At 40.8% G+C, this 24,785-nt stretch overlaps 1 protein-coding gene across 1 annotated transcript in view; it reads left to right on the forward strand.

Annotated features, from left to right (window-relative positions):
- LOC130860594 (ATP-binding cassette sub-family A member 17-like) overlaps positions 1–24,785 on the forward strand; it is a 137,088-nt gene that overhangs the window by 57,131 nt on the left and 55,172 nt on the right. Inside the window, exons 13-16 of the mRNA XM_057749001.1 lie at positions 15,066–15,220; positions 20,001–20,156; positions 20,462–20,672; positions 23,026–23,176. Coding sequence (XP_057604984.1) covers positions 15,066–15,220; positions 20,001–20,156; positions 20,462–20,672; positions 23,026–23,176 — 673 coding nt within the window. The remainder of the gene's footprint in view (positions 1–15,065; positions 15,221–20,000; positions 20,157–20,461; positions 20,673–23,025; positions 23,177–24,785) is intronic.

The raw sequence follows: 24,785 nt of genomic DNA on the forward strand, positions 1-24,785 counted from the left end.
CCAAGGCTTGATTTGTGACCCAAGATGTGGTCTATCCTGGAGAATGTCCCATGTGCACTTGATAAGAACGTGTAATCTGCTGTTTTGGGATGTAATGTCCTATAGATATCAATTAAAACTATCTGTCCTATTGTGTCATTTAAAGCTTGTGTTTCCATATTAATTTTCTGTCTGGATGATCTGTCCATTGGGGTAAGTGGGGTGTTAAAGTCCCCACTGATGTGTTACTGTCGATTTCCTCTTTTATAGTTGTTGGCATTTGCCTTGTGTATTGAGGTGCTCCTATATTGGGTGCATATATATTTATAATTGTTATATCTTCTTCTTGTATTGATCCGTTGATCATTATGTAGTGTCCTTTCTTGTCTCTTGCAACATTCTTTAAAGTCTTTTATCTGATATGAGTATTGCTACTCCAGCTTTCTTTTGATTTCCATTTGCATAAAATATCTTTTTACATCCCCTTACTTTCAGTCTGTATGTGTTCATAGGTCTGAAATGGGTCTCTTGTAGACAGCATGTATATGGGTCTTGTTTTTGTATCCATTCAGGCAGTCTGTGTCTTTTGGTTGGAGCAATAGGTCCATTTACATTCAAGGTAATTATTGATGTGTATATTCCTATTACCATTTTCTTAATTGTTTTGGGTTTGTTTTTGTAGGTCCTTTTCTTCTCTTGTGCTTCCCACTTAGAGAAGTTCCTTTAGCATTTGTTGTAGGGCTGGTTTGTAGGGCTGGTTTGGTGGTCTGTAAAGCTTTTGATTTCTCCATCAAATCTGAATGAGATCCTTGCTGGGTGGAGTATTCTCAGTTGTAGGTTCTTCCCTTTCATCACTTTAAATATATCATGCCACTCCCTTCTGGCTTGCAGAGTTTCTGCTGAGAAATCAGCTGTTAACCTGATGGGAGTTCCCTTGTATGTTATTTGTCATTTTTCCCTTGTTGCTGTTAATAATTTTTCTCTGTCTTTAATTTTTGTCACTTTGATTACTGTGTGTCTTGGCATGTTTCTCCTTGGATTTATCCTGCCTGGGACTCTCTGAGCTTCCTGGACTTGGATAGCTATTTCCTTTCCCATGTTAGGGAATTTTTTTTACTATAATCTTGTCAAATATTTTCTCAGGTCCTTTCTCTCTACTTCTTCTGGGACCCCTATAATGCAAATGTTGGTGTGTCCCTGGGGAAAACACTGAGGGGAAAGGACTACAGCACACAGGGCCTGAGGCAGCTGCCCCCTAAGCCCTTTTACTAAGGCGCCAGGCACTCACCTAGTCTCCAGTGTCCCCTGCTCAGGGTGACATGGTCCTACTTTCTGAGACCCGGACTCGGGGCCCGGGGCCCACACATCCCCTCTTTCACTGTGGGGTGACACTGAGAGATGTCCCCCTTTCCCCCTGTTTAATGTTGTCCCAGAGGTCTCTTAGGCTGTCTTCATTTCTCTTCATTCTTTTTGCTTTATTCTGTTCCACAGCAGTAATTTCCACCATTCTGTCTTCCAGGTCAGTTATCCGTTCTTCTGCCTGAGTTATTCTGCTATTGGTTCCTTATAGTGTATTTTTCATTTCAGTTATTGTAGTGCTTATCTCTGTTTGTTTGTTCTTTAATTCTTCTAGGTCTTTGTTCAACTTTTCTTGCATCTTTTTGATCTTTGCATCCAGTCTTTTTTTGAAGTCCTGGATCATCTTCACTATCATTATTCTGAATTCTTTTTCTGGAAGGTTGCCTATCTCCACTTCATTTAGTTGTTTTTCTTGGGTTTTATCTTGTTCCTTCATTTGGTACAAAGTCCTCTGCCTTTTCATTTTGTCTGTCTTTCTGTGGCTGCGGTTTCCGTTCTGTGCATTGCAGGATTATAGTTCTTCTTGCTACTTCTTTCTGCCCTCTGGTGGATGAGAATATCAAAGAGGCTTGTGCACCTTCCTGATGGGAGGGACTGGTGGTGAATAGAGCTGGGTGTTGCTCTGGTGGGCAGAGCTCAGTAAAACTTTAATCTGCTTGTCTGCTGATGGGTGGGGATGAGTTCCCACCCTGTTGGTTGTTTGGCCTGAGGCAACCCAGCACTGGAGCTTACAGGCTCTTTGGTGAGGTTAATAGTGGACTCCCAGAGGGCTCATGCCAATGAGCACTTCCCCAGAACCCCTGCCACCAGCATCCCTGTCCCCATGGTGAGCCACAGCCACCCCCCTTCCTCTGCAGGTGACCCTCCAACACCAGCAGGTAGGTCTAGTTCAGTCTCCTATGAGGTCAGTGCTCCTTCCCCCTGGGTCCTGATGTGCACACTACTTTTTGTGTGCCCTCCAAGAGTGGAATCTGTGTTTCCCCCAGTCCTGTGGAAGTCTTGCAATCAAATCCCACTGGCCTTCAAAGTCTGATTCTCTGGGGATTCCTCCTCCTGTTGCTGGACCCCCAGGTTGGGAAGCCTGACATGGGGCTCAGAACCCTCACTCCAGTGGGTGACTTCTGTGGTATAACTGTTCTCCAGTTTGTAAGTCGCTCACCCAGTGTTATGGGATTTGATTTTATTGCGATTGTGCCCTTCCTACCATCTCATTGCAGCTTCTCCTTTGTCTCTGGATGTGAGGTGTCTTTTTTGGTGAGTTCCAGTGTCTTCCTGTTGATGATTGTTCAGCAGTTAGTTGTGATTCTGGTGATCTCGCAGGAGAGAGTGAGCACACATCCTTCTACTCCACCGTCTTGAACCAATCTCAGATGTAGATGTTTTGGCTCCATCTCCCCTCATAAGATTTCACTGATATCTTTGTTTGTTGTTTGTTTTTTTTACCATCTATGTAGTGTCTGGTTGTCCACTTTACCCTGTTCCAGGGAAGGGGAATCTTTGACTCTTTCAATCAATCTGAGGAACTTCATTTCAAACACTATCAGGAAGCTGTGAACACTGCTAAGCATGTTTCCTTTCAGGTAGAACTTTCCAGTACAATGAGGCACCACTAATCTCTCAACCAAACATTTCATCCACTTACTTTTTTATTTTTTTATTTTTTGGGGGGTACACCAAGTTCAATCAACTGTTTTTATACACATATCCCCGTATTCCCTCCCTTCCTTGACTGCCCCCGCCTCGAGTCCCCCCCACCCTCCCTGCCCCAGTCCTCTAAGGCATCTTCCATCCTCGAGTTGGACTCCCTTTGTTATACAACAACTTCCCACTGACTATCTATTTTACAGTTGGTAGTATATATATGTCTGTGCTACTCTCTCGCTTCATCTCAGCTTCCCCTTCACCCCCCACCCCCTCCCAAACCTCGAGTTCTCCAGTCCATTCTCTGTATCTGCTTCCTTGTTCTTGTCACTGAGTTCATCAGTACCATTTTTAGATTCCGTATATGTGAGTTAGCATACAATATTTGTCTTTCTCTTTCTGACTTACTTCACTCTGTATGACAGACTGTAGTTCTATCCACCTCATTACATATAGCTCCATCTCATCCCTTTTTATAGCTGAGTAATATTCCATTGTATATATGCCACATCTTCTTCATCCATTCATTTGTTGATGGGCATTTAGGTTGCTTCCATGTCCTGGCTATTGTAAATAGTGCTGCAATAAACATTATGGTACAAGTTTCTTTTGGGATTATGGTTTTCTTTGGGTATATGCCCAGGAGTGGGATTACTGGATCATATGGTAGTTCTATTTGTAGTTTTTTAAAGAACCTCCAAATTGTTTTCCATAGTGGCTGTACCAACTTACATTCCCACCAACAGTGCAGGAGAGTTCCCTTTTCTCCACACCCTCTCCAACATTTGTTGTTTCCAGATTTTGTGATGATGGCCATTCTGATTGGTGTGAGGTGATACCTCATTGTGGCTTTGACTTGCATTTCTCTGATGATGAGTGATGTTGAGCATCTTTTCATGTGTTTGTTGGCCATCTGTATGTCTTCTTTGGAGAAATGTCTATTTAGGTCTTCTGCCCATTTGTGGATTGGGTTATTTGCTTTTTTGGTATTAAGCTGCATGAGCTGCTTGTATATTTTGGAGGTTAATCCTTTGTCCGTTGTTTCATAGGCAATTATTTTTTCCCATTCTGAGGGTTGCCTTTTAGTCTTGTTTATGGTTTCTTTTGCTGTGCAAAAGCTTTTAAGTTTCATGAGGTCCCATTTGTTTATTCTTGATTTTATTTCCATGATTCTAGGAGGTGGGTCCAAAAGGATCTTGCTTTGATGGATGTCAGAGAGTGTTCTTCCTGTGTTTTCCTCTAGGAGTTTTATAGTGTCTGGCCTTACATGTAGGTCTTTAATCCGTTTTGAGTTTATTTTTGTGTATGGTGTTAGGAAGTGTTCTAATTTCATTCTTTTACATGTTGCTGTCCAATTTTCCCAGCACCACTTATTGAAGAGGCTGTCTTTTTTCCATTGTATACTCGTGCCTCCTTTGTCAAAGATAAGGTGCCCATGTGTGTTTGGGCTTACTTCTGAGTTCTCTATTCTATTCCATTGATCTTCCTTTCTATTTTTGTGCCAGTACCATACTGTCTTGATCACTATGGCCTTGTAGTATAGTTTGAAGTCAGGAAGCCTGATTCCACCCACTCCATTTTTCCTTCTCAAGATTGCTTTGGCTATTCAGGGTCTTTTGCATTTCCATACAAATCGTAAGATTTCTTGCTCTAGTTCTGTGAAAAGTGCCATTGGTAATTGGATCGGGATTGCATTGAATCTGTAAATTGCTTTGGGTAATACAGTCATTTTCACGATGTCAATTCTTCCAATCCAGGAACATGGTATGTCCCTCCATCTATTTGTGTTGTCTTTGATTTCTTTCATCAATGTCTTAAAGTTTTCTGCATACAGATCTTTTGCCTCCTTAGGCAGGTTTATTCCTAGGTATTTTATTCTTTTTGTTGCAATGGTGAATGGGAGAGTTGCCTTAATTTCTCTTTCTGCTCTTCCATTGTTAGTGTATAGGAATGCAAGAGATTTCTGTGCATTAATTTTGTATCCTGCTACTTTACTAAACTCATCAATTAGTGCTAGCAGTTTTCTGGTAGAGTCTTTAGGGTTTTCTATATATAATATCATGTCATCTGCAAAGAGTGACAATTTTACTTCTTCTTTTCCAATTTGGATTCCTTTTATTTCTTTTTCTTCTCTGATTGCTGTGGCTAAAACTTCCAAAACTATGTTGAATAGTAATGGTGAGAGTGAACACCCTTGTCTTGTTCCTGTTCTTAGAGGGAATTCTTCCAGTTCTTCCCCATTGAGAACGATGTTGGCTTTTGGTTTTTCATATATGGCTTTTATTATCTTGAGGTAATTTCCTTCTATGCCTATTTTCTGGAGAGCTTTTATCATAAATGGATGTTGAACTTTATCAAAAGCTTTTTCTGCATCTATTGAGATGATCATATGGTTTTTATCCTTCAATTTGTTGATATGATGTATCACGTTGATTGATTTGCGTATATTGAAGAATCCTTGCATCCCAGGGATAAACCCCACTTGATCATGGTGTATGATTTTTTTAATGTGCTGTTGGAGTCTGTTAGCTAGTATTTTGTTGAGGATTTTTGCATCTATATTCATCAGTGATATTGGTCTGTAGTTTTCTTTTTTTGTGACATCTTTGCCTGGTTTTGGTATCGGTGATGGTAGCCTCGTAGAATGAGTTTGGGAGTGTTCCACCTTCTGCAATATTTTGGAAGAGTTTGAGAAGGATAGGTGTTAGCTCTTCTCGAAATGTTTGATAGAATTCATCCGTGAACCCATCTGGTCCTGGGCTTTTGTGTGTTGGGAGATTTTTAATCACTGCCTCAATTTCCGTACTTGTGATTGGTCTGTTCATGGTTTCTATTTCTTCCTGGTTCAGTCTTGGAAGATTGTATTTTTCTAAGAATTTATCCATTTCTTCCAGGTTATCCAATTGATTGGCATATAGTTGCTTGTAGTAGTCTCTCATGATCTTTTGTATTTCTGAGGTGTCCATTGATACTTCTCCTTTTTCATTTCTAATTCTGTTGATTTGCATCTTCTCCCTTTTTTTCTTGATGAGTCTGGCTAATGGTTTATCAATTTTGTTAATCTTCTCAAAGAATCAGCTTTTAGTTTTATTTATTTTTGCTATGGTTTCCTTCCTTTCTTTTTCATTTATTTCTGCTCTGATCTTTATGATTTCTTTCCTTCTGCTCACTTTGGGGTTTCTTTGTTCTTCTTTCTCTAGTTGTTTTAGGTGTAAGGTTAGCTTGTTTATTTGATAATTTTCTTGTTTCTTAAGGTAGGACTGTATTGCTATAAACTTCCCTCTTAGAACTGCTTTTGCTGTGTCCCATAGGTTTTGGGTTGTTGTGTTTTCGTTGTCATTTGTTTCTAGATATTTTTTGATTTCCTCTTTGGTTTCTTTAGTGATTTCTTGGTTGTTTAAGAGTGAATTGTTTAGCCTCCATGTGTTTGTATTTTTTGCAGTTTTTTTCCTGTAATTGATATCTAGTCTCATGGCATTGTGGTCTGAGAAGATGCTTGATATGATTTCAATTTTCTTGAATTTGCTGAGGTTTGATTTGTGACCCAAGATATGATCTATCCTGGAAAATGTTCCGTGTGCACTTGAGAAGAAAGTGTATTCTGTCGTTTTTGGATGGAATGTCCTATAAATATCAATTAAGTCGAGATGGTCTAATGTGTCATTTAAAGCTTGTGTGTCTTTATTTTCTGTTTGGATGATCTGTCCATTGATGTAAGTGGGGTGTTCAAGTCTCCCACTATTATTGTGTTACTGTCGATGTCCCCTTTTATGGCTGTTAGCATTTGCCTTATGTATTGAGGTGCTCCTATATTGGGGGCATAGATATTTACCATTGTGGTATGTTCTTCTTGAATGGATCCCTTGATCATTATGTAGTGTCCTTCCTTGTCTCTTTTAATAGTCTTTACTTTCAAGTCTAATTTGTCTGATATGAGTATTGCTACTCCAGCTTTCTTTTGACTTCCATTTGCATGGAATATCTTTTTCCATCCCTTTCTTTTCAGTCTATATGTATCCCTTGGTCTGAAGTGGATTTCTTGTAGGCAGCATATAGAAGGGTCTTGTTTTTGTATCCATTCAGCCAATCTGTGTCTTTTGGTTGGAGCATTTAATCCATTTAGATTTAAAGTGATTATTGACATGTGTTCCAATTACCATTTTTTTAATTGTTTTGGGTTTGTATTTTTAGGTGTTTTCCTTTTCTTGTGTTTCCTACTTAGAGAAGTTCCTTTAGCACTTGTTGTAAGGCTGGTTTGATGGTGCTGAATTCTCTTAACTTTTGCTTGTCTGGAAAGCTTTTGATTTCTCCATCAAATCTGAATGAGATTCTTGCTGGGTAGAGTATTCTTGGCTGTAGGTTTCTCTCTTTCAGGGCTTTCAGTATAGCCTGCCATTCCCTTCTGGCCTGCAGAGTTTCTGTAGAGAGGTCAGCTGTTATCCTTATGGGTTTTCCCTTATATGTTGTTTGTTGCTTTTCTCTTGCTGCTTTTAATATTTTTTCTTTGTGTTTAATTGTCATTAGTTTGATTAATATGTGTCTTGGTGTATTTCTCCTTGGGTTTATTCTGTATGGGACTCTCTGTGCTTCTTGGACTTGGTTAATTATTTCCTTTCCCATGTTGGGGAAGTTTTCCACTATAACCTCTTCAAATATTTTCTCAGACCCTTTCTTGTTTTCTTCTTCTTCTGGGATGCCTATAATTCGAATATTGGTACGCTTAATGTTATCACTGAGGTCTCTGAGACTGTCTTCTAATCTTTTTATTCTTTTTTCTTTTTCCTGCTCTGTGGCATTTATTTCCCCCATTCGATCTTCCAACTCACTTATTCTTTCTTCTGCCTCAGTCATTCTGCTGGTTATAGCATCTAGAGTATTTTTAATTTCAGTTATTTTGTTATCCATTGCTGTTTGTTTTTCTGAGTTCTTATGAACTGTTTCTTGTACTTTCTCTATTTTGTTATCGAGATTTTGTATCATTTTTACTATCATTACTCTAAATTCTTTTTCAGGCATTTTTCCTATTTCCTCCTCATTTATTTGGTCTTGTGGGTTTTTTTCCTGCTCCTTTGCCTGCATGGTGTTTCTTTGTTTCCTCATGGTTGTCCAAACTTTTGGGGTTGCTTGTCCTGGTGATAGAGGTGTTTATAGAAGACTGTCCAAGCCTCAGACTAATGTCCAAGTATTGGATTAAACAAATATTAAGTCTAGGAAACACATACATGTATAAGACACACGATATAAGGCTCTAGAAGGACCTGACAGAACCCCAGTGTGCTATCAGATATTCAAAGAGAAACCCAACAGAAATTGACAACTGAAACAGAACAAATCAGAGACAAAAGCAAAAGCGAACAAACAAACAAATAACACCTTACACATACAAACATTAATCCAGGGAGATTTTTGTAAGCTAGGATCAAATATAGAAAAGAGCCAGAGTACCACCAGAGAGAATGGAGAGTCTCAGAATGAAATTAGACAACTGTACTAAGAACTAAGATAAAGACAAAAACCTAATATTAAATACCAAGGCGGTGCGTCATCTGGAGAATAGAGCAAGGAGTCTGAGCAGATTGATAGTGTTGCTTATAAGTATGTTAAGATAAAATAAACTTAAAATGGTTGGAAGGAAGGGGAACAGAAGAGCGTAGTGTGGTTGGAAATATGCAAATAAAAAGAAAGGAATAGAAATGTATAAAAGATAGGGATGAAAGGAAAGTATGAGAGATATATTGTCCGTACTACCAAAAACTTAGCTAGATATAGAAGTATATAAAAAGGCAAAAAAAAAAAAAAAAGAATAAAAAATATCATTAAAAAATTATGTTATAAAACTTGTAGATCCCTTAGGGCTAAGATCATATTTAATAGAGAAAAAAGAGAAAAAAAAAAAGAGAGAGAGAGAAAAATAAAAAAAAAATAAAAAATAAAAAAAAATAAATCCAGAACTGATCCCAGAATGGACCAGTTCAATAGGAATTGATACTAATATTTCTGTTTTCTTAGAGTCTCAGCTGTAAGTGTCCTTCTCCTCGCCTTGGGTTTTTTTGCATTATTCTGTGACCAGCAGAGGTTCCTTTATTGTTCGTCTGTAAGCGTTGGTGTGTGGGGAGGGAGAGGGTACAATAGTGGCTCCTTCCCCTGGGAGTGAGTGAGCAGTGGCGCACTGTTGTTTCAGTTGGGCTTGGAGGTGCCTGTTGCAGAGGGACTCCAGTGGCTCAGGCATAAACAGAAAGTCTTAGAGTTGGGCCTCTCTCAGGTTTTTTGTTGTTGTTGTTGTTTTGTTTTGTTTTTCTCGTCAGCCTCCCTGCTGCCAGCGTTCCAAGGGGTTTTTATCTAGCCCCGCCCGACTGCCTAAGGGTGCTTGTTACCCCTGAGCGCCTTAGGTGGCCCATGGGCGTCTCTCCACTGCCTGTTGCAGAGGCGCGGAAAGAGAGAGAGAGGCTACGCGCACGGCTCCACCTCCCCACCCCCCCCACCCCCCCCACCCCACCCCCCGCCCGTGAACCTGCAGCCTCAAGCCGCCATCATGGCCGGGCAGCTCTCAGGGGCAGGCACTCCTCGCCACGGACCTCTTCCCTCCTGTCCTCTCGGTCTGTCACCTTACTGGCAACAATGTTTCTCACCCTGAACCGGCTCTCTGGTTCCCACGCTCCTGCTCCTGGACCCTCTGTTCAGCTGTGGATCGACCGTCTCGGTCCGGAAACGCTAAGCTGCGCTGCGGACCCTCCATATGTTTCTCACTCCCTCCCGTGTGCCACAGCCGCCGCTTCACCCTCTTTGAGCCCTCGTAGATGCCTCCCTACCGGTTATGTCGGGCTCCTTGCGGTCCTTTCTGGTGTCCGAGGCCGTCTGCTGGTGTTCAGCTGGTTCTCTGTGGGAATTATTGCATCCTTCGGTGCATTCCCAATGCATCTGTGGAGAGGGATGCATTCCACGTCCCTCTACTTCGCCACCATCTTTTTCCTCTCCCATCCACTTACTTTTGATTGCCAGGTGTACTTTTAGAATGATACCTAGTGAATTATTTTTAAATTATCTGTTTTAGGATAATTTTTATGCCTAAGTAATTCTTTCACATTCCATTAACTAAAATAATACCTGTGATATTTGAAAACTCATTCATTAAAGAAACATATATTTATTGAAGACTTAACCTGTGTAAAGCTCTGTACGAAACCAATGAGATGCATTTCCAAATTTCGAGGAGCTCTGAAAGCTTACCAGTTCTTCCATGTTGCATACAGAACACCAAATGGCTGGGAAGCTATGAGCAGTTCAAAGTCAAGCTGGCACAATTGTCCTTACAGGTTGCTGATACACCTTCCACTGAAGACATTTGAAGAGCAGCAATATTGTGAAGCTTGGTCTGAGGTGCCTTTGGTATTGGGACTTTAAAAACCAAGTTTCAGCTCAACAGATACATACTGAATGGGCTCTGGGTGCATCAGGACTGGGGTGCAGTAATGTCTCCAGATGGGTGATCCTCTCTCAGGTACAGGCATTGCTGCTCCTGGCAGCATGATCATTTATGGAAGGCCCCCTCCTGTATAGACTTATGAGGTCCTCAGTACCTGAAGGGCGATCCAGCTAGACTCCAGGCTAAGTGATCAAAGAGGCAAGTCAGGTGCAAACATTGTTTAAGAAGACCGACTGATAGAAGCATTCCACAGACACTTCCTTGCTACTAGGGAAGTGTTATATATAATACATATATAAGTGTTATATATGAGTTCCCTTATATTCTGTTACTAGTACTCATCACAGTCTGTGCTCATCTGGTTTGTGTGTATGTATGTGTTATTTCTCCGTTTCCCCCACCCCTCTCCCTAGGAAAGTTGTTCTGTTTACTTCTGAATCCACAGTGCTTGGAATAGTGCTTGAAAAAGGATAGGCACTCAATAAATATCATTGACTGAATTAATTAATTAATGTAATTGTGAATTCTGCCAAAATGCAGACCATGAATGATACATCAGAGAAGCTCAGCCGTGTATTTCTATGAGCAGTGACATGGTATAGAAAAAAGCCAGTGCTGCCCTGGAGAAAGTGGCACTACTGAAAGACACAGGGAGATTCAGTAGCCCTGAAGATGCTGAGCTGGGAAGGGAAAATCTGGCTGATTGCCCAGGACATTGGCCATTGAAAGGCTTCTACATCATACTGTTTGCGGAGAGGCCCAAAATTTAGCCCAGGCATGTTTTGTATCTTAAACCCCGTTTCTCCACCCAGTAAAGTTACATGGTTTTTTATTCTTCTATGAGTTCTTCTATTTAACTATTCCATTATTATAATTATACAGAAAGAAGGCTTTTAAATTTACTGTAGAGTAGTATCACTTTTTTTCCTTTTCCCCCAAACACTCATGGGTGCTTTATTATCCACAACCAACATGGAAGATCTGAAAACCCCAATTGGTGGGTAATTTGGCAGTAAGTATCAAAAACCTTTAAAGTCTTGTACCCCTTTTGACCTACCAGATCTACTTGTATTAACTTAGAGTAAGAAAACAATTGGGGGACTTCCCTGGTGGCACAGTGGTTAAAAATCCATCTGCCAATGCAGGGGACACTGGTTCAATCCCTGGTTCAGGAAGATCCCACATGCTGTGGAGCAACTAAGCCCGTGCACCACAACTACTAAGCCTGCACTCTAGAGTCCTCGAGCCACAACTACTGAGCCCACGTGCCACAACTACTGAAGCCCAAGTGCCTAGAGCCCGTGCTCCTCAGCAAGAGAAGCCACCACAATGAGAAGGCCACGCACTGCAACGAAGAGTTGCCCCTGCTCACCACAACTAGAGAAAGCCTATGCACAGCAACAAAGACCCAATGCAGCCAAAAAAATAAATAAATAAAATTAAAATTAAATTGTTAAAAAAGAAAAGAAAACAATTGGGGAAGCAGGCAAGGTTATATCACATGTTTATACTTGTGAAGAATTGCAGATAACTAAATATCTACCAGTGTGGGTTGAATAAATAAATAGGATAGGGACTTCCCTGGTGGTTCAATGGTTGGGAATCTGCCTGCCAATGCAGGGCACGTGGGTTTGAGCCCTGTTCTGCGAAGATCCCACATGCCACGGAGCAACTAAGCCCATGTGCCATAACTACTGAGCCTGTGCACTAGAGCCTGTGTGCTGTGACTGCTGAGCCCAGGTGCTGTAACTACTGAAGCCCATGCACCTAGAGCCTGTACTTCACAACAAGAGAAGCCACTGCAGTGAGTAGCCCCCATTCACCACAACTTGAGAGAGCCCATGTGCAGCAACAAAGACCAAACACAGCCAATAAATAAATAAATTTATTTTTTTTAAAAGCCAGTTAAACCAGAATTTATATTTTCCCATTTTTGCTAAAAAATTAATGTATGAGACAGTAAATGCATACAAAATATATAAAGCTATATAGCACAATGTTATCTTTTAATGATGGGATTTGTTTAACCTTTGTTTTCTTATATTTTCTTCTCCTAACTTTGTTGCAATAGAAATTCATTGCCCTTTTTCAATCTGAAAAATATCCTTAAGTAAGAAAATGAGAATAGAGACAAAGATAGCACATAGAGGGGCAGCCTGCAAAGTTTTACACTGACATACATTTGGCAGTGAGTGCAATCATTCATTCATTCACTGGAATTTATTGGGAAGGAATCAGATGAATCAGTCATGGATAGTGCCTTCAAGGATCCCAATTTGAAACTTTTAGATGCCTGAAATACTTTCCTCCTTGACCATATTTACTTATGCATTCATATTATTACTTTTTTTAATTGAAGTATGGTTGATTTACAATGTTGTGTTAGTTTCAGGTATATGCTAAAGTGATTCATACACACACACACACACACACACACACACACACATTCTTTTTCAGATTCTTTTCCATTATAGGTCATTACAAGATACTGAATATAGTTCCCTGTGCTATACATTAGGTCTTTGTTTATCTATTTATAGTAAAATAGATATAGTTTATCTATAGTTGTTTATAGTAATGTGTATATGTTAATCTCAAACTCCTAATTTATCCCCCCACATTTCCCCTTTGGTAACCATAAGTTTGTTTTCTATGTCTGTGAGTCTATTTCTGTTTTGTAAATAAGTTCATTTTGTCATTTTTTTAGATTCCACATAAAAGTAATATCATATGATATTTGTCTTTCTGTGTCTGACTTACTTCACTTAATATGATAATCTCTGGGTCTATCCATGCAAATGGTATTATTTCATTCTTTTTTATGGCTGAGTAATATTGTATTATATATAACTATACACCACACCTTCTTTATCCATTCTTTTATTGATGGACATGTATGTTGCTTCCATGTCTTAGCTATTGTAAATAGTGCTGTGATGAATACTGGGGTGCACGTATCTTTTCAAATTAGAGTTTTCTCTGGATATGTGCCCAGGATTGGGATTGCTGGGTCATATGGTAACTCTGTTTTTAGTTTTTTGAGGAACCTCCATACTGTTCTCCATAGTGGTTGCACCAATCTACATTCCCACCAACAGTGTTGTAGGGTTCCTTTTTCTCCACACCCTCTCCAGCATTTATTATTTGTAGGTTTTTTGGTGATGGCTAAAAAATTCTGACTTGTGTAAGGTGATACCTCATTGTAGTTTTGCTTTGCATTTCTCTGATAATTAGTGATATTGATCATCTTTTCATATGCCTGTTTGTCATCTGTATTTCTTCTTTGGAGAAATGTCTATTTAGATTTTCTGCCAATTTTTTGATTGAGTTAGTTTTTTTTTTTTTAGTATTAAGCTGCATGAGTTGTTTGTATATTTTGGAAATTAATCCCTTGTCAGCAGCATTGTTTGCAAATATTTTCTCCCATTCTGTAGGTTGTCTTTTCATTTTGTTTATGGTTTCCTTTGCTGTGCAAGAGCTCTTAAGTTTACTTAGGTCCCATTTGTTTATTTTTGTTTTTCTTACCATTGCTTTAGGAGAGAGGTCCAAAAAATTATTGCTACAGTTTATGTCAAAGAGTGTTCTGCCTATGTTTTCTTCTAGGAGTTTAGAATATCTGGTCTTATATTTAGGTCTTTAATCTATTTTATTTTTGTATATATATGGTGTGAAAAAATATTCTAATTTCATTCTTTTACATGTGGATGTCCAGTTTCCCCAGCACCACTTATTGAAGAGACTGTCTTTTCTCCATTGTGTAGTCTTGTCTCTTTTGTCATAGACTAATTGACCTTAAGTGCATGGGTTTATTTCTGGGCTTTCTATCTTGTTCCATTGATCTATGGGTCTGCTTTTGTGCCAGTACCATACTGTTTTGATTACTGTAGTTTTATAGTATAGTCTGAAGACAGGGAGCATGATTTCTCCTGCTCTGTTCTTTATCAAGATTGTCTTGGCTATTTCGGGTCTTTCATGTTTCCATACAAATTTAAAATTTTTTTGTTCCAGTTCTGTGAAAACTGCCATTGGCAATTTGATAGCGATTGCATTGAATCTGTAGATAGCCTTGGGTAGTATGGTCATTTTAATAATTATTCTTCCAATCCAAGAACATGGTATATCTTTCCATCTGTTTGTGTAGTCTTCAATTTCTTTCATCAACATCTTACAGTTTTCCAAGTACAGGTCTTTTATCTCCTTAGGTAGCTTTATCCCTAGGTATTGTGTTCTTTTTTATGCAGTGGTAAATGGGATCATTTCCTTCATTTCTTTTTCTGATATTTCATTGTTAGTGTATAGAAATGCAACAGATTTTGTATATTAATTTTGTATCTGGCAACTTTACCAAAACATGTGTCCATATTATTACTTAATGATTATAGCAATGTAATTTGCTTTACAAACAGGTATGTGTGTTTTATTCAGTTAACCAGATTGGAACTCATCAAAAGCAGGAAGGATATCTCCTATCTCTGCTACCCCCAAATGTCCTTGTACACTGTCATAGAACATACACTCCTTGGATGTTACTGACTATGACATGAAGAATAGGGTAGTATGTGTGAGAACAAGCAAACAAAGCAGAGGGCGTCATTAATCCTTAGTACTGTTGTGGCTCTGAATGACAGTGACTTTAGATATTATGTTTTCCACTTGCTTCTAGGTCTTATTTCCCCTTCAAGTGGACAGGTATATATCAACGGATATGAAATTTCTCAAGACATGCTTCAGATCCGGAAGAGCATGGGCTGGTGCCCCCAGCATGATATCTTGTTTGATAACTTGACTGTAGCAGAACATCTTTATTTCTATGCTCAGGTGAGTCAGTGGGTGATAGACTTGGTTTCCTCTGTATCCATTCTTGAGGATGGTAAGATAGCCTGCAGCTCTCTGACTCAACCTCAGAGGGACTTGAAACCTCTTATGGACACTATTCCCTAAACATTCAGGAAGAAGGGGTGTGGCATTTAAGATTTTTGAGTTAAAGGATTTCTAGAAAGTATTGTTCTAATTTTATTTCTTCCTTTTAGATGAAATTCACATAACATGAAATTCAACATTTTGCTCATTTTACAATGTAAAGTTCAGTAGTTTTAAAAATTATATTCACAATGTTATGCAGCCATCACTGCTATCTAATTGCAGAACATTTTCATCACCCCAAAAAGAAACCTGGATCCACTAGTGGTCATTTCCCATTCTTCCTTCCCCCCAGCCCCTGGAAACCACTAATCTGCTTTCTGTCACTATGGATTTGACTATTCTGAGTAGTTCATATGAATGGAATGATACAAAATGTGACCATTTGTGTCTGGTTTCTTTCACTTAACATAAGGTTTTCAAGATTTATCCATGTTGCAGCTTGTATCAATACTGCACTCCTTTTAATGGCTGAATATTATTCCATTGTATGGAATTGTATACCATATCTGTTTATCCATTCATCAGTTGATGGACATCCAGGTTGTTTGTACCTTTTGGCTATGTGAATAGTACCATGAATATTAGTCTTCAAGTTTTTGTTTAAACACCTAGTTTCAGTTCTTTGGGATATATATCTAGTAGTGAAATTCATGGGTCAAAAGATCTAACCCTGTGTTTAACATTTTTCAACTTTCTGAGGTACTTCCATTCTAGTAGCTGTGAATTGGTGTCTTATGGTGGTTTTGATTTGCATTTCCCTGATGCCTAATGATATTAAGCATCTTTGCTTATTGGTCATTTGTTTATTTCTTTGGAGAAATGTCTATTCAAGTCCTTTGCCCACTTTTCAATTGGGTTGCTTATTTTTTGTAGTTTAGTTGTGAGAATTTTTTAATGTATTCTAGATGGTAGACCCTTATCAAATATATGATTTGCAAAAACTTTCTCCCATTCTGTGCATTATCTTTTCCCTTGTTGATAATGTTCTCTGATGCACAAAAGCTTTAAATTTTGATGAAATTCAATTTATCTATTTTTTTCTTTAGTTGCTTATGCTTTTGATGTTATATTTTAAAAAGCATTGCCTAATATTTACACCTATGTTTCCTTCTAAGAGTTTCATACATTAGTTCTTTCTTTAAAAATATTTTAATTTATTTTATTTATTTATTTTTGGCTGCATTGGGTCTTTGTTGCTGCACACGGGCTTTCTCTAGTTGCTGCAGGCAAGGGGATACTCTTTGTTGCAGTTAGCAGGCTTCTCATTGTGAGCAGTGAGCAGGCTTCTCTTGCTGAGGAGCATGGGCTCTAGGCTTTCAGGCTTCAGTACTTGTGGCACATGGGCTCAGTAGTTGTGGCCTGTGGGCTCTAGAGCACAGACTCAGTAGCTGTGGCACATGGGTTTAGTTGCTCCATGGCATGTGGGATCTTCCTGGCCCAGGGATCCAACTTGTGTTCCCTGCATTGGCAGGCAGATTCTTAACAACTGCGCCACCAGGGAAGTCCCCCTACATTAGTTCTTTTTTAAAAAAATAATTTTATTCATTCATTTATTTATTTTTTATTGGCTGCATTGGGTCTTCATTGCTGCTCACGAGCTTTCTGTAGTTGAAGCTACTCTTCGTTGCTGAGAGTGGGAGCTACTCTTTGTTGTGGTGCACAGGCTTCTTATTGCAGTGGCTTCTCTTGTTGCAGAGCACAGGCTTCAGTAATTGCAGCATGTGGAATCAGCAGTTGTGGCTCGAGGGCTCTAGAGTGCAGGTTCAGTAATTGTGGGGCACAGGCTTAGCTGCTCCGCAGCATGTGGAATCCTCCTGGACCAGGACTCAAACCCAGTCCCCTGCATTAGCAGGTGGATTCTTAACCACTGTGCCACCAGGGAAGCCCCCCCATACATTAGTTCTTACATTTAGATCTTTGTTTATATGGTGTGAGGTAGGGGTCAAATTCATTCTTTTGCATGTGGATATCCAGTTGTCTAAGACCATTTGTTGAAAAAACTATTCTTTCCCCATTAAATGGTCTTGGCACCTTTGTCAAAAATCAATTGACTGGGACTTCCCTGGGGGTACAGTGGTTAAGAGTCCGCCTGCCAATTCAGGGGACATGGGTTCAATCCCTGGGCTAGGAAGATCCCACATGCCACAGAGCAACTAAGCCATGTGCCACAACTACTGAGTCTGTGCTCTAGAGTCCACGGGCCACAACTATTGAGCCCATATGCCACAACTACTGAAGTCCATGAGCCTAGAGCCTAGAGCCCGTGCTCCACAACAAGAGGAGCCACCATAATGAGAAGCCTGCACACCACAATGAAGAGTAGCAACTAGAGAAAGCCCATGTGCATCAACAAAGACCTAACACAGCCAATAAATAAATAAATTTATTTTTTAAAAAATCAATTGACCGTAGATATATGGTATTATTCCTGGACTCTCAAATTCTATTCCATTGTTCTGTGCATCTATCCTTATGCTGATACCACAATGTCTTGATTACTATAGCTTTATAGTAAGTTTTGAAATCAAATAATGGGAGTCCTCCAACTTTTTCCTGTTTTTAAGATTGTATTGCCTATTCCAGGTCCCTTGCATTTCCATATGAATTCCAGCTACCAGCTTGCCCCTTCTACTTTTTATTCTACTAATCTGCTGTGTCACTGCAGTGCAATTCAATGCTAATGATGGAGTCAGTGCACACTTCACATGCTAAGGGCACAGTTTCCCACAAGACTGCACCCACTTCAGAGAACAGCCACAAGCTTGGGAGATCCCAAACAAAGCACTTTCAACAACCTGGCCACAAATTCAGGAGTTCCCACTGCCCCCTCAGGTTCACTAATTCACTAGAATGACTCACAGAATTTAGGATTACAGTTTTATTATAAAGAATATAAATCAGGACCAGCCAAGGGCTTTCCTGGTGGTCCAGTGGTTAAGACTCTGTGCTTCCAATGCAGGGGGCCCAGGTTTGATCCCTGGTCAGGGAACTAGATCCCACATGCTACAATTAAGAGCCTGCACAGCACAGCTAAAGATCCCGCATGCTGCAACTAAAAAAATGATCTCACATGCTGCGATGGAGATCCTGTGTGCCACGACTAAGACCCAGCACAGCCAAATAAATAAATATTAAAAAAAAAAAACAGGACCAACCAAAAGAAGACACATGTAGGGTGTGATGTCTTGGAGGGTCCCAAATGAAAAGCTTGCATGTCTTTAGAATGTGTCACCCTCTGGCACATCACTATGTAGAGGGTAGCTCACCTAAACTTCAAGTGTCTAGTTTTCATTAGGGTTTCATTACATGAGCATGAATGATTGAATCATGGACCTCGTGACTGAACTCAATCTGCTGTCTTTCCCTCCCAGCAGATTGGGAGGTCAGATTGATATCATGGCTCAAAGCCCCAACCCTCAAATCACATGGTTGGTCTTTCAGGTATGACTAGCCCAGATCTTGATCACCTCATTAGCATAAACTCAGGTGTGGCCTGAGGGTACTACCAGGAATAACAAAGACACCCCTACCACTCCAAGGATTTAGAAGCCCCTACCAGTAACTGGGGCAAGAGGCCAGATTCTTTATCATACACACTTACATTGATTTTTAGTATGTTGAACCTTCCTTGCATTCCTGGGATAAATCCCACTTGGTCATGGTGAATAATCCTTTTAATATGCTGCGGTACTTAGTAGTAATAAGTCATATATTTAGATGGTTCAAGATGCAAAAGCCAGGAATTCCCTGGCAGTCCAGTGGTTAAGTCTCTGTGCTTTCACTGCCAAGGGCCCAGGTTTGATCCCTGGTTGGGAAACTAAGATCCCACAAGCCTCATGGTGCAGGCAAAAAATAATAATAATAATACAAAAGCCTTTTGTTTATCTGTTTCCCTGAAGGTAGTAAGTTTGTTGTGTATCTTTCTTATGTATAGTTGATGTATATACGATAGTCCCCACCCCCCCTTATTTGCAGGAGATTCATTCCATGACCACCAGTGGATGCCTGAAACCTCAGATAGTACCAAAACCTGTATTTACTATGTTTTTTCCTACATATACATACCTATGACAAAGTTTAATTTGTAAATTAGGCACAGTAAGACATTAACAACAACTAATAATAAAATAGAACAATTATAACAATATACTCTAATAAAAGTTATGTGAGTATGGTCTCTCTCAAAATATCTTATTGTACTGTACTTAACCTTGTGATTTGAGGTGATAAAATGCCCACATGATAAGATGAAGTCAGGTGAATAATGTAGGCATTGTAACACAGCATTAAGCTATTGACCTTCTGACGACACATCAGAAGGAGGGTCATCTGCTCCAGGTGATTCTGGATCATCACATCATGACAGCATCAATGGTTGGATATCAAGGGCAGATGATGTTGATGGTTGGGGATCCCGAACAGATGGGGAGTGGCACAAGATTTCAGAGTTCAAGATACTCAGAACAGTGCACAATTTAAAACTTAGGAGTTGTTTATTTCTGTAATTTTTCATTTAATCTTTTCAGACCACAGTTGACTGTGGGTAGTGGGTAACTAAAACTGTGGAAAGCGAAACCTCAGATAAGAGAGGACTGGTGTACAAGCAAAATACTTGTTGGACAGGTTGGCCTCCTGTTAGAAGCCTCTACCAGATCTCTGTCCCCTGCTGTTTCAGCTGAAAGGCCTGTCACGCCAGAAGTGCCCTGAAGAAGTCAAACGCATGCTGCACGTCCTCAGTCTAGAGGACAAGCAGGACTCCTGGAGCAGGTTCCTGAGTGGGGGGATGAGGCGCAAGCTCTCCATTGGCATTGCCCTCATTGCGGGCTCCAAGGTAGGGGGCAATGGGTCCTGGCTTCCTGAAAGACAAGGTCAGGGCCCCCACATGCAGTAGACAAACACGTTGGGACAGCGCAGCCCAGAAGTATTGCTTTCTAGCTCCCACTTGGCCTGGGCTGGCTGCAGGCCCTTCAGCCATGGCCCAGGCATCTCAGCCCTGGACGCCCTGGATGGGTAATCTGGTGTGGGCAGTACTGCTGCATCTTCATTGACCTCCAGCCACACAGGGCCTGCAGTGAAGCAGCCTGGGCCTGGGACATGGCTCTGCCGTCATCACAAGGCCGTTCCTCTGCCCTCCAGGTGCTGATACTAGACGAGCCCACCTCAGGCGTGGACGCCATCTCCAGGAGGGCCATCTGGGACCTTCTTCAGCAGCACAAAAGTGACCGCACCATCCTGCTGACCACCCACTTCATGGATGAGGCCGACCTGCTGGGGGACCGCATCGCCATCATGGCCAAGGGGGAGCTGCAGTGCTGTGGGTCATCGCTGTTCCTCAAGCAGAAATACGGTGAGCGGCTGCGAGCAGGCAGTGAGGCAGGCAGCCGAAACTCCATTCCATGTGGGGTCAGTGTTGCTGGTGCAGTGTGCTGGAGAAAGTGCCCACTGGGAATGTTCCTGCAGGGCCGCTGAGATCAGGCGGGGAGAGGCCTTCTCTAGACATCCTGTTCTGCTGCCTGTGGGGGGAGATCTGAGGCCCCAGGCAGAGGAGCTTGTGAGAATGAAGGAGTGAAGCAGAAAGAATCTCTGAGACTTGGAGTCAGAAGGTCTTGTTTGAGTTCCGCTCTGATAATTTACTCCATCTTCATCCTTGTTACCAAGTTAGTTCATCCTTTTTTAGCCTTAGTTTTCTGATCTACAAAATGAAGATTAAGAAACAATGTTCCTCAAAGAGGGAGCTAGTGCACACAGAAGTGTGAGTTATTTCCACAACTGGGTGTACGCCTCACTGGCATCCCAGCACAAATATCCTCCCCTTGTTTTCCTGGACCCCCAACCCTCTGGGTTTCCCTCTTATGTCTCTGACTGCTCCTCTACATCACTTCTACTTCTATATATGGAAGTGCCTTAGTTGCTTCACTTTTCTTTCTCTGCCCACTGACTTAGTGATCTCATCCAATGTCCTGACTTTAAATAGTTATCTGTGGGACCTCCCTGGTGGTCCAGTTGTAAAGAATATGCCTTCCAATGCAGTGGATGCAGGTTCGATCCCTGGTTGGGGAATTAAGATCCCACATGCAGCGAGGTAATTAAGCACGTGTGCCACAACTACTGAGCTCATGCGCCTCAACTAGAGAGCCTGTGTGCCGCAAACTACAGAGCCAACATGCTCTGGAGCCTGCAGGCCACAACTGGAGAGAGAAAACCCACATGTCACAACTAGAAAGAAGCCCGCACACTGCAACGAAGAGCCTGTGCACCGCAACGAAAGATCCCACGTCTCAACAAAGATCCCGTGTGCTGCAATTAAGACCCAATGCAGGCAAAAAAAAAAAAAATTGTCTGTGCTAAAAAATGTATATATCTCTGGCTGGACCTCTAAACTCAAGATTTGTGTGTCTAACTGCCTACTCCACACATCCACATAAACAGTGCACAGACCTGTCAGACTTGTCCAAAGCCTGTGCAGAGCTGAGCTCTAGCTCTTTACTGCCAAACCATCTCCCTCACAGTAGAAGCAGATCCATTCTTCTAGGTCTTGGCCAAAACCTTGGGGGCTCCCTGATCCTCTGTCTTTCATAGCCCATGTCTGACCCATCTGCAAACCCTAGTCATCTTGCCTTCCTCCCACCTCTACCACTTGCTAGCACGCTGGTCTAGGCTACTGTCCCCCTACCTGGATTGTTGCAGTTGCTTCTAACCCACCACTGGCCTCTGCCCAGTTGTCAGAATGAATGTGTCTATCTTCTGGTCAGTCTACCGATGACTTTCTGTCCCACTAAAAGAAGAAGGCAGAGTCCTGGGAGTGGCCCAAAGGCCTTGCTTGGCCTGGTCCTATTATCCCAACCACATTTCCTAATATTCTGCTTCTTTGCTCTGCTCCTGGCTCATGGCCCCCTTTCTTATCCAGCACACTGGGCCTACTCCTTCCTCTGGGCCCACGCATTGCCATGCTTTCTCCTCTTCCTCAGGTCTTCAATCCTTTTATAGATACCACATTCTCAGTGAGGCCTTCCTCGTGACCCTGTTTAAAGTCACAATCCCCGATAACTCTGTATCCCCTCCCCTGTTCATCTTTCTCCCTAGCATTTGTCACTAATATACACTAAATTTTACTTATTTATCTTATTATCTATCTCATATCCCTTTAATGAAAGCCCCTTGAGAGTAGGGATTTTTGTCTGTTTGGTCCACTGCTATATGTTCAGTACCTAGAAGAGTGCCTGTCACATCATGAGAGCTCAATGAATGTTTGTTGAATGACTACATTGCTTTAATGTAGTAACAAATGTTACTAGCAATTTCTGAAAGAATGTTTAGAGTACCATAAGGTATGTATCCTCAAGAACTTAATTTAATTATGATAGAGGTATCTTTGTTCTTAACCTTAATGTTCAAGACTCCTACCTACTAAATGTTCACTTCCCCATGGTAGTTATCACTTAAAGAGAGGGTTGCCCTTAAAACAACCCTCCTTCATTTTGCCTAGCATTGCTAAATGTGCTATTATCACCTCTGAATGGAGTTGAGACTCAAGAATAGCATTATAGACCTTCAGAGGCAAGTTCATTGTGATTTAAATTGGACCCTACAGGGCTCTCCTACTTCTCTATTCTGTGGAGCTGTCCTGTTCTAGGCTATAGAACACTAAGTGTGACTAAAAAGAATAAAACTGTTTCATGATATTTTAAATGTTGTTTCAGGTGCAGGATATTATATGACTTTAGTGAAAAAACCTGATTGTGACACAGAGAAGATTTCTCATCTGATTTATCAACACATACCAAATGCAATTTTCCAGTCCAGCACTGGAGAAGAAATAACATTTATACTTCCTAAAGAGAGCATGCACAGGTATGGACCTGAGAGGGCTGGAGTAATTGTTTGCATGTACAGTCGTCTCTCCTGTCCCTGTCCTCACCAACTGCACTCGATTTTGTAGTGGTCTGGATCCCCAGGCCCTCAGTATTTCCTACAAAGACGCCACACCCCAGCCAGAGTGCACTTAAGAATATAAGACTCTGATCATGTTACCTCCCTTCTTGAAAACTCTTAATGGCTCCCAGTTGCCTTCAAGTTAAAATCAAATTCTTTAAGATTGCTTTAGAGGGGCCCTTATTGTGTGAACTCTAATTACGAGCACCCAAGTAACTGAGCTCAGATGAAGATTTTACTTGATTTTCCTTTAAATTACAGTTGACCCTTGAACAACACAGATTTGAACTGCGTGGGTCCACTTATACGTGAATTTTTCCAATAAATAGGTTACTATGGTACTACATGATCCCCGTTTGGGTAAATCTGCAGATGTGGAACATTTGGATATTGAGGGCTGACTATAAAGTTATAAGTGGACTTTCGATGTGGGTTGGGAGCAGAGTTCAGCCCCGTAATTATTTCAGACCTCATATTAGTCCCCAATACTTCCTTCTCCCCCTCTCCTCAGTCCCCATGTTGCTTTCAGATAGGAATTTTAACTTATATTGTATTTCATGAAGAAACAACATCCAATAAGAACTCTGTTTTATCCCTGTCACAAACCTACAAACCTGCTTGTTTCAACACCAGCTCAAGTACCCACCCACCTCACCTTCTCAAGAATTCACTTATTTGATTATTTCCTCTCCCATCTACATCACCAGCTTCTCTCTCTTAGGGTCATTTCTGTGAAGATATTAGTGTGCTCTGGAAAAACACCCTCTTGAGCCTGCCTCTCTTTCCAGCCAGCACTCCATGCCCTACAACCGTGCACAGTCAAAACTCTCTAAAAATGGGCTAAGTGTATGGCCTGCTTTATCTCCTTGCCCATGCATTACTTAGTCTACTTCACAGTGGTTTTCATGCCCTCCCATCCAAACTGAGAAAATGCCTGTCCAGGTCATCTTAACATTTGAAAATCAGGTTGTTTGTTTTTTTGATATTGAGTTGAATGAGCTGTTTATATATTTTAATATTAGTCCCTTATCAGTCATATACTATTTGCAAATATTTTCTCCCACTCAGTAGGTTATCTTTTTGTTTGTCAATAGTTTCCTTTGCTGTGCAAAAGCTTTTAGGTTTAATTAGGTCCCATTTGTTTATTTTTGCTTTTGCTTCCTTTGCCTTAGGAAATAGATCCAAAAAAATATTGTTACGATTTATGTCAAAGAGTGTTCTGCCTACCTTTTCTTCTAAGAGTTTTATGATTTCTCATCTTACATTTATGTCTTTAATCTATATTGAGTTTATTTTTGTATATGATGTGAGAAAATGTTCTAATTTCATTCTTTTACATGTAGCTTTCCAGTTTTCCCAGCACAACTTAATGAAGAGACTGTGTTTTCCCCATTGCATATTCTTGCCTCCTTTGTTGTGAATTAATTGACAAACAAAAAGGTGCATGGGTTTATTTCTGGGTTCTCTATAATAGGGGTCCCCAACCCCTGGGCTGTGGACCGCTACTGTTCTGTGGCCTGTTAGGAAC

The sequence above is a fragment of the Hippopotamus amphibius genome, chromosome 9 (genome assembly GCF_030028045.1).
Source record: "Hippopotamus amphibius kiboko isolate mHipAmp2 chromosome 9, mHipAmp2.hap2, whole genome shotgun sequence".
Taxonomy (NCBI): Eukaryota; Metazoa; Chordata; class Mammalia; order Artiodactyla; family Hippopotamidae; genus Hippopotamus; species Hippopotamus amphibius.